General features: G+C 44.4%; 1 protein-coding gene across 1 annotated transcript in view; it reads right to left on the bottom strand.

The window, feature by feature from the left end:
* DCAF5 (DDB1 and CUL4 associated factor 5) overlaps positions 1–9,631 on the bottom strand; it is a 166,116-nt gene extending 156,485 nt beyond the window's left edge. Inside the window, 1 exon segment of the mRNA XM_006903692.1 lies at positions 9,370–9,631. Within this exon segment, the coding sequence (XP_006903754.1) occupies positions 9,370–9,583 (214 nt within the window). The 5' untranslated portion in view covers positions 9,584–9,631.
* Between the last annotated feature and the right edge of the window lie 3,017 nt (positions 9,632–12,648).

Raw genomic sequence — 12,648 nt, 5'->3', positions numbered from 1 at the left:
AGCAAATACATAAAAGACTCTTTTTAATGGAAAAAGGGAAAAGACTAAGAAGCAGAAAGGGTTTAAAGTACTAGATACAACCAAAGATTTAAAAGGTAAGCTCAGAATATTCCCTAACTCTCCTGATACTGTTAGGATCTCATGTAAGTGTACTTGAGCACACTATGGTCTTCTGTCCTCCAAAATCTAATACATACAACAGTCAAAACATCATCAAATATAAGCTATCTTCATTTAAAAATTCACTCAAAACTCCTTTACATACTCCTTTCACATACAGCACCTTACTAATAACTCATTTCAGCCCTGTTAGAGAGCAAGGGCAGTTTTGTAACTCCCATATTACAATGAAGAATGAAAGGACTTGCCTACATCCATACAATTTATTACTGTACCTCAATTATTCATTTCATGCAAAAGCAAACCCTGGGCTCTCTCTCTCTCCATGCTACTTTATTCAACATCAGAAAGTCACCAAACTGTCCTATCTGCCCTACTCGTAAAGGCTACTTTATTCAACATTAGAAAGTCACAAAACTGTCCTGTCTGCCCCACTCGTAAAGGCTATTACCAACACCTTAAGTACAAGTGTTAGCTATTAATGACATGTATTAAAAAAGCAAAAGAGAAAGAAGACAAACTCAGTACTTCCTGTGAGAACCCAAACCCACTGCTACTACCCTATCTATGCTTTAGGTAGACCTGGTATTCCCAGAAACAGACTCTGAAGGTTTTAGTCCCTTCACTGAAGTGACACATTAAACAAATGGCACAGCAGTGATTTTAACTTATGTGCCAGTGTGCCATATGGTCTTAAATGATACCACAGTGGTGCCTTTTTCAGATCAATCACAAAGAAAAACAAAGTACTTCTTAAACTATTTTGATAGTTTAAAATATCAAACAATCCTTTTGCCATGTGTCGCTGCCACCAATATCATGTCCCAGCAAAGCATCTCTTCTTCTTCCTGAATTTCTGATTTACCTGCTGGTCTCACTATGCCTTGAGAAACAATCTAGTTAGAACAGAAAATGGAAGTCTCTGTACAAGCAACACTATTTTATAAGATCTACCACAATATCTTATAGACAGGAATCTTGTAGACACTATTTTTGCCCTAGGTCGGCTAAGTCTATCTAACAGGATGGGTCAGTTACAAGAAATGCAAAAAAAGCAACCTGAGCTTGCCAAATAATTAAGAAATAAGAACGATGAGCAATTCTTTGAATCATCATTTTTGGGGGCTCTGACAAAATCTGACAAAGATACAACAGCAAAAACATGTTGTTTGTTGTTACATGTGGGGAGTCACCTGAGACTCACAGAGACCTAAGTACAACAGCTCTGAAGCCTGTTCTGTCCTGAGCCAGTCTAACTCTGACACATCTACCCCGACTGCCCCAGTCACTGTATCAATCCATCTCATCTGAGGTCTTCCTCTCCTGTGCTGTCCTGTCTACCATTCCAAGCGTGATGTCCTTCTCCAAGGACGAGTCCCTCCTGGCCATATGACCAAAGAATGTGAGACAGAGCTTCAAAATTCTAGCCTCCAAAGAGAATTTGGTTTCATTCTTTCCAAGACAGACATATTTGTTTTCTTGGAGGACTGTGGTATGTTCAAATCTCTTGTTCATGCTAGCAAAAAAATGTATAAAAATGTATATTTACAATAACAGCAAAGACAGAAACAACCTATGTGTCTATCAATGGATGGATGGATAAAGGAACTATGCTACACACACATAATGGAATACTATGAAACACTGAAGAATAACCAATAAATAATGAAACCTTACCTAACATGGATAATCAAGAGGACATTCTGCTAAATGAAATAACTCAATCACGAAAGGCCAAATTTGTATGAAACCATTAGAAAAGGCTAAAGAAAGGTTATGCACAATTATGTATGGTTGGTTATGAGAGAAAGCAAGAAGCAAAATTTCATTAATAAGAGACACATATTAAGATGAGTGAAATGAAAGGCAATAAAAAAAAATATGGAAACAGCCCAGTTGTCTAATCACAATCAAATGGATTGAGAAATTATGGTACTTTACACAATGGAATACTACACAGCACACAGAAGCAATGACTTTGTAAATTAATACCTAACTTGGGAGGGACTGAACAGCATTATTGTAGAATGAGTATAAGGATCCATGAGGGGAAGGTGGAAGCAGAGGGGTGAGGATGTTGGGGGGGAGGATTAATCATGAGGTCACGCAATTTGATGGGGGGGTGAGGAAAATGAGAAGAATCTGGTGTGAAAAACAATGTATGTGAATTTTGCAAATAAACTGTTATAAAAATAATGTAAAATAGAATATATATGAATGATTGTATGAAACACGATGTAAATAAGATTATAAAATACAATGTGTATAAATGAAACATACTATAAAGATATTATTATATGAAAATCAATAACAAATATTTTAAAAAATATACGGAGATGATCAACACAAAGCCATTAAAGAAAGAGAAGACACACAGAGAGCCATCCAAAGTAAGCAGTATTGCATACTTAATTCCGTAATATTAGCAATAATAAATGTTAATTTATAAGTAGACATATAGGCAGACAGACAAGATGAACAGATATGGATGGGTGAAAAGGACTACACCCAGTATCATAATATTTCTGGCAGATGATGACTTCACATTCATTTTAGTATATGCTGTTGTCATCGACTGAATCTTGTGTCCCTGAAATACATGTATCTAAGAAGATAATGTGGGGAGCTCTAGTGGCCTAGTGGTAATGAGCTGTGTGTTGCAACACCAGAGACACTAAGTTCAAATTCACCAGCTGCTCTTCAGAAGAAAGATGGGCAATCTTTTTGGTACAAATAAACTGCCTCTAAAAACCCACTGGAGGGTTAGCTATGGATGGGTTTCAACAAACAGGACACACTCTCAACAATGAGATAATGTGAAAGCTATGTAATGATCCCCCATGAACAAGGGTTGTAGGAGGATTAAGGGTGGAATGCAGCATTCCACAATCTGATCACAGCCCTAAAGGTAATGAAGATCCTTTAGGGTGTAGCCTAACACCTTTTATCTCAACAAGAGTAATCTAGTGGAGAAAGAGGACCTCTCTCTATCGCCAAGAAATAATCCCCAAGAAAGGTCTTCCTGGACCAAGGTCCCTGCACAAGAAAGCTCTCTGACACCAGAAAGGCCAAAACCCATGGGTATCTATAGGAAGTCATGCCTACAGATACTGAAGCAAAGAAGAGCTTTCTTCCAAAACCAACAGAGATAAAAAGTCCCTCCCCTAGAGCTGACACCCTGAATTTGGACTTTTAGCTTCCTAAGCTGTAAAACAATAAACTTTTGCTTCTGGTATTCCAAAATGGAGCTCTGGTGACCTAATCCATAGGAAGTTGCATTGCTAACTCAGGGGCTGAAGTTTCTGGTAGAGGCTCCAAGAGAGAAAGATGTGCAATCTCCTCCTGTATGATTTACAGCTTGGGAAACCTGTTGGAGAGCTCAGCTATGAGTTGGTTCTGACTTGAAGGCAATGAATGAGTTTTTAAGTATGGTACCAGCATTAGCTAAATTCATTGTAAATATATCCAGGCATCTGGTGCAGAAGGTCAAGGACTGCAGCCTCAGAGACTGAAGCTCAACATCAAGAAAACAAAGATTCTCACCACTGGGCCGACTAGCAGCATCATAAAATCAGCAAAGAGACTGAGATTGTTAGCAGCTTCAGTTTGCTTGGCTCCACATTCAACATTCTTGGCCAGCAGCCAGGAAATCAAAAGACAAACTGCACTGAAAAAATCTGCTGTCAGGGACCTCGCCAGAGTGCTTAAAAGTCTGGAGACTAAGGTGCACCTGATCCAGGCCACAGTCTTTGCAATCACTTGCTATCTGTCAGAAAGCTGGGTAATGACTAAAGATTATAGAAGGAGAACTCACTTAGTGCTGGAGAAGAATACTGAATATACCATGAACTGATAGAAAAACAGGCCCATCCTAGAGAGGGTGAGACCAGGCTGCTTCTTGGAGGAAGGATTCTTTAGCTCAGTCTGACATACTATGGAGATGTTGCAAGGAGGCAGCAAGCAGTCCTTGGAAAGGGGCATCATGCTTAGAATGGTAGAGGGACAACACAAAAGAGGAAGAGCCTGGATGAGATGGACTGACTCAGTGACTAGAGTGATGGGAGCAGGTGTGTCAGAGACAATCAGGTTTGGCTCAAGACAGAGCAGGGAGTTCAGAACTGTTGTATACAGGGTAGCTATGAATCACAGAGACTCAATGGCAATCAACAACATATAGCAGATATGTTGTCCACAGGGTCACTACGAGTCCTAGTAGACTCAATGGCACTTAACAACATAAGCAGAAGCGCCAACAAGTGACAAAGCTGTGTTAACTTTTAATCATAACCAAGCAGCCTAAGGGCTGGTCCTGAGTTGTTGGGGGACATCAGAGTCACTGGCATAACATACATAGTCCACAAAGACAAAATTCTGCAAAACAAGTTGGTTAATAGTAACCAAGATCTTAAAAACTTATAAACTTTAGCCATTTAAGGTGCAAGTATTAGTCTACTCCTGACAAAGAGGTAAAGAAACAGTCCAAAGGACTAATGGATCATGTGAATCTCAACTTCCATGACCTTAAAACCCAAAGAACTAAATGGATGGTGACCAGTTACTACCACTAACCACTTTCTAAGACCCTGGATACAATGGGAGAAAATGTGGAAAAGTCACAAGCATAAAAAGGACACACTGATACTACAGAAGCTCATGGAACTCCTGCAACTATGGCCCTTCGTCAACCTGGAACAAAAATCACCCCTTGGCTCAACTTTCAATCAATCAACAGACAGACCTACGTGGTGACCAACAATATCTGTTGTTGCTGCTGTTAGAAGCCTTCAAGTTGATAATACCCATAGTGAACCTATAAATAAGAGATCTGAACCTTGCCTTATCTGTGCCATCCTCATCATCTCTGATATACATGACTCCATTGATGCAGTCACTGTGTCAATCCATCTCATTGAAGGTCAGCCTGTCCTTCACTGACTCTCCAAGTATGATGTCTTTTCCAAGGACTGACATCTCCTAGCAACATGCCAGAAGTATGGAGTTTCACCATCCTGGCCCCCAAGGAATACTCTAGTTGCATTTTTTCTCCAGGACACGCTTGTTTGTTCTTTTGGCACTCAAGGGGATATTCAGCACTCTTCTCCAACACCACAACTCAAAAGCATTGATTCTTCTGTCATCCTTAGTCACTGACCAACTTTTAGATGTAAGTAACTGAAAAGACCATGGTCTGGAGCAGATGCACCTTAGTCTTTAAACTTAAATCTTGGTCCTTTAGAACTTTGGAGAGGTCCTTGACAGCAGATTGTGATTTTCCGACTAATGGTACTAAGAGTGTTCATTGTAAATACAAGTAAGATGAAATAATTGACAACTTTAACTTTTTCTCTATCACAGTGTTATTTACTGGCCTAGCAGTGAAGAATTTGTCTTGATGTTTACTTATAATCCATACTGAAGGCTATAGTCTTTGATCTTGTGCAGCAAGTGTTTTAAGACCTGTTTGCTTTCATCAAGCAAGGTTGTGTCAGATATACAGAGGTTGTTGATGAATCTTCCCTTATCCTGATGCCACATTCTTCTCCATAAAATCTAGCTTCCTTAATTATTTGCTCAGCATACAGACAGAACAGGTATGTAGAAAGGATATTGCCCTTACTCATACCTTTCTTAATTTTAAGCCACACATTATGCCCTTGCTATTGTTCAGACAACAACTTTTTGTTCTTGGTACAGGTTTCACATGTTCCCATTCTTCCCAACTTAAACCATATTGTTGTGTTCCACACAACACAAATAAAACACAAATAGACATTCTTCCTGTATGCTCTGCTTTCAGCCAAGATTCATCTGACACCAACGATATCCCTAATGCCACAGCCTCTTCTATATCCAGTTTTAACTTCTAACAGTTCTGTCAAAGTTCTGTCCCAGGCATTTTTTACATCATCTTCAGCAAGATTTTACTAGCATGTGATATTAATGATATTGTTTGAGAATTCTCACATTCCAATGGAGCACTTTTTTTGGAAATGGGAATAAATATAGATCTTTTCCAGTCAGTTGGCCAGGCAGCTATCTTCCAAATTTATTGGCATAGACTGGTAAGTATACCCAGGGTTACTCTGTTTATTAAAATATGTCAACTGGTATTCCATCAATTCCTGTGGCCTTATTTTCAGTACCTTCAGTACAGTTTGAACTTCTTCATTACTATTGGTTCTTGATCACATCCTGCAATGGTTCAGTATTGACTAATTTTTTTGGTACAGTGACTGTATATTCTTTCCATCTTCTCTGGATGTTCTCTATATCATTCAAGATTTTACCCAGTGTCCTCAATGTTGCAATTCAAAGCTTAAATTCGTTCTTCAATTCTCCCAGCTTGAGAAATGCTGAGGTGAGTTCTTCCCTTAATTTTATTTTCTACTAAAACAACATGTAGGAGGCAACAACTCCTTAAAATAAACAACCATAGAAGGTCAAAAGAGCAGCATCTGCCCAAGAATAAAGCTCAGAAACAGGATAAGAAGAGTAATGGAAATGAGAACTAGGAGGAAGTGGGAAGAGGATAGTGTAATGACGTAAAACAAAATGTATTACCAGTGGTTGGGTAGAAAACCAATGCTTTGCAAACTTTCACTCAAACCACAATTTTAAACAGTGTGGCATCAAATTAATTGCAGTACCACTATATATAGAGCCTGGTGTTCCATTTCGTACATCATTGTGAAACATGAGGAGAAAAAGCATTCACCTCAAAATAAGTTGTTTATTACTAATATGGAACAATAATGAGTAAGAGAAAACACAAACTGAAGATTTAAATAGCATTAAACTTGGGAAGATTGTTGAGAGGCTTCTCTAAACATAGCAACAAGTTGTATTAAGATTCCCAAAAAGGATTTCCTTAGTTGAAGCAATCAAGAGGCACTTTCCCTTAATACACTGTACTCATAACAAAAGGCTAATAGCTTAAAAGACCTTTTAACAAAGCAAATAAAAGCTATGTCTATCTGAGCCAAACTGGGGGGAAAGTTATCTAGAAAAACTTTAAGAACAAAGGCAGCAGATAAAAAGGAAACAGGAAGAATTGAGCTACAGGGGAGGGGAAGGAGGAGGAGCAAAGGGCAAAATGGTGGGAACCCAGGAAGTATTGATGAAGAAGGGTAGCTCTGCCTAGGAAAGGGAATGATGGTAAAACAACCAGGTAAAAGGAGCCCTTTTCTTCCATAGGCTGAAACTGTGGTAAACTAAGCCAACAGATGAAAATGCGGAACAAATGTGCCTCATAGAGGTCTAGGAAATGATCCTACACAAGGATAAGGGTCGTAACTGGGAGAGACTGGAGCTCTTTAATGCTTTCAAGTGTTACCTCTAGATCAGTGATTTGTATAGTATGTGATTTAAACATCAACAAAGCTGTTATTTTTGAGTGTGCCAAACTGGGCAATGTGTCAGTTCTTGTGACTTAATTAACATTAGTTCAGCCGCATATGAATGAGTATCCTCAAATCCCCCTGCCCTGTAGGTAAAGTTTGTGTATGGGCACATCTCTAATGGAATAACTATTTCTGTAGAAAAAAAATAAATAACTACAAGACGATCTTCCCCATCTGTGCTCTTGGAATCTTCTGAAGTAAAAATTTTATACATCGGTAAGGAGGGGTATCAAGTTTCTTTAGGGGGATGATCTAAGGCCAAAATCTATCTAGGCAAAGAGAAAACGATCTGCGGTGGAAAAGTCAAGACCGTTCTATCACTGGAGTCTGGAAAAATCCCAGAAGCTTTATCGTGAAATGATCAAACAAGCCTTATCACTGCTACCCTCAACAGGACTGAAGACCCGTGTCACTTCCGACTGTTACTTGCGAAGAAGACAGATGCTCCGCTCTGATCCCAGAAGTTTCTGGCAAGCTGCCCACCGACGCAAATTAGAAAACCATTTAAGCACCTACCCCAGCTAGGCAAACTAAAGCGCCACGTCCAGCGCCGGACTGCCCCGACAGCCTTCTCTACGGAGGAAAAGGGACGGAGACCTGCAGAAGGCGAGCGGGAACGCCAGAGCGCCCAGTCTTCCGCCCTCCTTCCCTTCCTGGTTTCAGGAAGCTGCCTCCCCTCCCCACCCCACCCCCCGCGGACCCTCGGCCCTCCCAAGCCCCTGAGGCTCCAGCCAGGGAAGGAGAGGGCTGAGGCGGCGTCTTTCCAGAACCCTGCCTCGGGGCAACAGGCGCACCTCCCCCGGGGTGGCTGTCGCCGATGCCCACCCGGCTCCGGCCTTCCCGGGAGCAATAGGCTATCGATTCAGCTGCCTGTCGCTAGGAGCCCCGAGAGAACGAGGCCTACACTGCCCGGCCAGAGCCCCGGCCTCGATTTCGCCAGTTAGCCCAAACTGGAAAGGGAGCGTGAGGGCAGCGAGATTCGACAAGGGGCGGCGGGGGGAAGGGAGGAGGCACGGAGCCCACCTGCAACGGCAGCTGCCGGGAGAAGGGGGCGCAGCAGACGCCGGGCTCCTGCCAACAAGTCGCCCGGGGGTCGCCCCCCACCCCCCTCCCTTCCTCCCTCCCAAGTTGCGCATTCAAGTTCAGGCCGGTGCTCCTTTGGCCTTCAGAGCCCCCCACCACTCTCGAAACCATAATAAAAACAAGACTCGGAAGCCACCACCCCAACGCTTGAAAAGGAGATGGACTTGGGCCCCAAGGGGGGGTGGTCAACGCCGAGCCGCTGGCCCGTCACCTCCCCTCGGCTCTCACCAACCCCCGCGTCGCAGCCCCTGCCCGGTCCCTCGGGCCCTGTCACCACACGGGCCCCGACCCCTAGGCCCCTTTTCCTATGACACCGACGACAGGGACTGGAGCTCCCCGTGCCTCGGGCGCGCCTCGGCCGCCTCCCGCTCCAAATCCCAAAAATAGTCCCCCCGCACCTTTTAAAGTACACGGAGGAAGAGTTTGCCATCAAACTTTGTCAAGCAGTAACCTCGCCCCCCGCCCTGACCCACACTTTCAGGGCAGTGATCCGGGCGATCACTTTGCACTTGGGATAAAGCGGATTAGGGACCTGTCAACCATTTTAGGTCTTTTTTATGGAAGACATCCTCGCCTCCCTCCCCGCCCTCCCTCCCTCCCCCAGCGATGGCTCGAATTTGACACCAAACCTTCCCCCCAGCAGAAGGGAGGTTGAGGAGGGCGGGGGTGGGGACGGAGGGCAGGAGGGAGCCTGGGAGGGAGAGCGAAAAGGGGGAGGCTGGAAAGGGGGCCGGGAGGCGCGGGGAGGGGAAGGGGTTTGATTTACCTGAGACCAGCCACTGGCCTCCATTGTTGGAGAATTCAATGGCATTGACACAGCCGAAGTGGCCGAGAAGGTCCTTCTTGTAGAGGTTTCTGCAGCCCCGCAGGCGTCTCCTCTGAAAGTCCTGAGTGAGCAGGGGGTCCCCATGCAAGCCCCGCTGGGACAAGAAGCCCACCACTGACCTCATGCTGCCCCCCAGGCCAGCTCTCCTCTTCATGCTGGAACCGCTGCCGCCGCCGCCGCCGCTCGCGCCGCCGCCCCTCCCTCGGCCTCGCGCGCGGCCGCCGCGCTTCCCCCACCCTGCCCTCCCCCCGCGCTGCGATCCGGATGGTGCTTTAACCAGCCGTGGCAGACGGAGCGAGGTGTGCAGACGCTCGGCGGCGTTGGCTGCTGCTTCCACACGGTCCCCTCCCTCCTCACTCCCTTTCCAGGCTCCTCCCTCTCCTCCGCTTCCTCCAGCAGCTGATCCTCAGCTGCGGCCGCGCTTCCGCGACCGGCTGCCTGGACGCCGACCTCCGGTGCCAGGAGAACGCGGCGGCGGCAGCCCCTCCCCCGCCGCAGGCCGCGGGGGAGGGGAGAGACCCCAAAAAAACCCAGCGGGCGGCCGGGCTGGAGACAGCGAGCAGCGACTGCGCCGTGCCCCGCCACAGCTCCTTCCCGGGCGGGGTTCCCGCCCGCACCCCCGGAGCGCCGCGCTCTGTGAAGTTGGAGGCACGCAACAATCTAAAGTGGCCGCGGGGCTACCGGGTGCAAGTCGCGGCTCCTCTCGCGGCGAATCTATTGCTGCTTGCAAGTCCATCGCCTTCGGAACGAGTTCGGGTCCCGGCTTTTATTTTGGGAGGTGGGCATATGCGTCTGGAAGATGCGGCCGGGGGTGGCAAAAAAGTGGAAGGAGGGCGACGAGCTAGGGCCACCTCTATTGGTGCACCGTTGGCTGCACCTTGGGCCGCCCAAGGGGAAAAGAACCTGAAGTTAGCACTGAACAAGCTTTATGAAAGATTGTTTAGGAGGGTTGTTAGTGACCCTTCCTCCCCAAAATAAATTATTAACACTACCAAAGACTGGGCTCTATAAGAAGGATTGTGGCATCAGGATTGGAGGAAGAAGACTCATCAACAGTCTGCGTTAATGCAGGTGACACTACTTTGCTTGCTGAAACAGCAAAGGACCTTAAATGCTTGCTGCAGGAGGTCAAAGACTGCAGGCTTAAATAAGGACTGCAGCTCAATATCAAGAACATAAAAAAGATTCTCATCACTGGGCTGACTGGATAGCATCATGATAGACGGTAAAGAGATTGAGATTGTTAACAGCTCCAGCCTGCTTGGCCCCACAATCAACTCTCTTGGCACCAGCAGCCAGGAAATCAAAAGAAGAATTGCACTGGGAAAGTCTGCTGTCAGGGACCTCTCCGGAATACTGAAGAGCAATGATGTCAGTCTGGAAACTAAGGTGCGCCTGATTTAGGCCATAGTCTTCTCAGTTACTTGCTATGCCTCACAAAGCTGACAGTAGCTAGGGATGATAGAAGGAGAATTGAGCTGTGGTGGTGAAGAAGAGTACTGACTAAATCATGGACTGATAGGAGAACAAACAGGTTCATCATAGAGAGGGTGAAACAAGGTTGCTCCTTGGAGTCAAGGATTCTGAGGCTTGGTCTGACATACTTTGGGCATGTTGCAAGGAGGGACCAGCCCTTGCAGAAGGACATCATGCTTGGGAGGGTGGAAGTACAACACAAGAGGGGAAGACCCTCAATGAGATGGATGATTCGGTGACTCAGGTAATTTGGTAGGTGTCTCAGAGACAATAAGGTTGACAAAGGATAGAGCAGAGTTCAGAGCTGTTGTACATAGAGTGCTATGAATCTCAAGCGACTCGACAGCACATAACAACAAGTACCAAACAAAATTTGTCCTCTAATTCTCCCTCCCTCTGGCTCTTTAGTAAGACCAACTTGTGCACTCTGGTTAGACAGTAGGTATATGAGAAAAGAGTTTTTGAGGAGAAAATTGCCAAAACCAAGTTGAGCAAGCCCTGAAAAGCAGACTGAAGTGACGATACATTTGCAAGACACAAAAAGCATTATTCGAAAATAGGGATGTATATTTAATTGAGGACTATGATCTCTTTCAGGTCTTGAGTACCTTACAGCTGTTAACTGGCAGCTGCATTCTAGGCCAGAAGCAGCTGCACTACAGGTCAAGGAGTTCCCATACTGTGCCCCATGAGGAGACAGGGTTTTAAGTGTTTTGGAATTCTACTGGAGTAAAATACATCAATGTAAATGTATTGGGGTTTTTGTTTGTTTATTTTTTTTTCCTGTGGCGTCCCTAGCTGTGAGTTAGAATCTACTAGAAAGCTCACAACACCTTTTTCCCCTCTCTGGTTTTTGTTTTGGTTTTTTTTTTTTATTTTATACTTATTTTTTTACAAAGTTCGGATACATTGTTTTTCACACAAGATTCACAACATCTTTTGTACAATGACCGGGAGAGTTAATCTTTGTTAGATACCATCACATAGCTTCCCATCATGAAGACCTCGTGCATTCAAGAAACTCCTTACAGTTTTCAAAACTGTGACTTTTCAGACATATGGTCAGGTCTGCCTTCTGAGGTGCCTTTGGTGGGCTGGTGTCTCCAGCGTTTTGCTAGGTGTTCTTAACAGTTTACTCAGGGACTTCCAAGCTTAATGATACCAATAACAAACACACAAGTTAGTATTTAATATAAAAGTCAGCATTTTCATAAATATTCTTAATTTAACAAAAAGTTACTCAAAAACCAGATATTACCATTTTAATTTTCTCTAAATGGCAAACTATGTAGTTCTTTATTTTTTTTTAATTCATTTTAATGAACATTTACAGAGCTTTTGGCTTTCCATACATTCATTGTTGCATTTTTCTCCCTGCCCACCCCTCCTCCCAATTCGTACTTCTCTTTGAAAAGTAAAAGAAAAAATTATTTCATTGGTATTTCCCCCCCGACCCCCCACCCTTCCCCAGCACCCCCCTCCCACCCCAGTACACTCTACTATGCAACCTTCATTCTGGAATGCTTTCTTCTGGGGAAAAAAGTTTTATCCTCAGGATGCTTTATAATTCATATTTATTCACTATGACAGCACCGTAACGATTGTGACTAGTTGATTCTAACTCCGGGCAATTCCGTGTGCATCAGCGGTAAACTGCACTTATAGGATTTTGAAGTCTGTGACTTTTACAAAGTTTACCAACAGGGGAACCTCTAGATTAGGTTTGTACTGCAAGCTTTTTTG

Source organism: Elephantulus edwardii, unplaced genomic scaffold (assembly GCF_000299155.1).
Source record: "Elephantulus edwardii isolate Elephantulus edwardi_28Jun2011 unplaced genomic scaffold, EleEdw1.0 scaffold00037, whole genome shotgun sequence".
Classification (NCBI taxonomy): Eukaryota; Metazoa; Chordata; class Mammalia; order Macroscelidea; family Macroscelididae; genus Elephantulus; species Elephantulus edwardii.
Note: the sequence above shows the minus strand (reverse complement) of the source record. Positions and strands in the feature narration are given on the sequence as shown.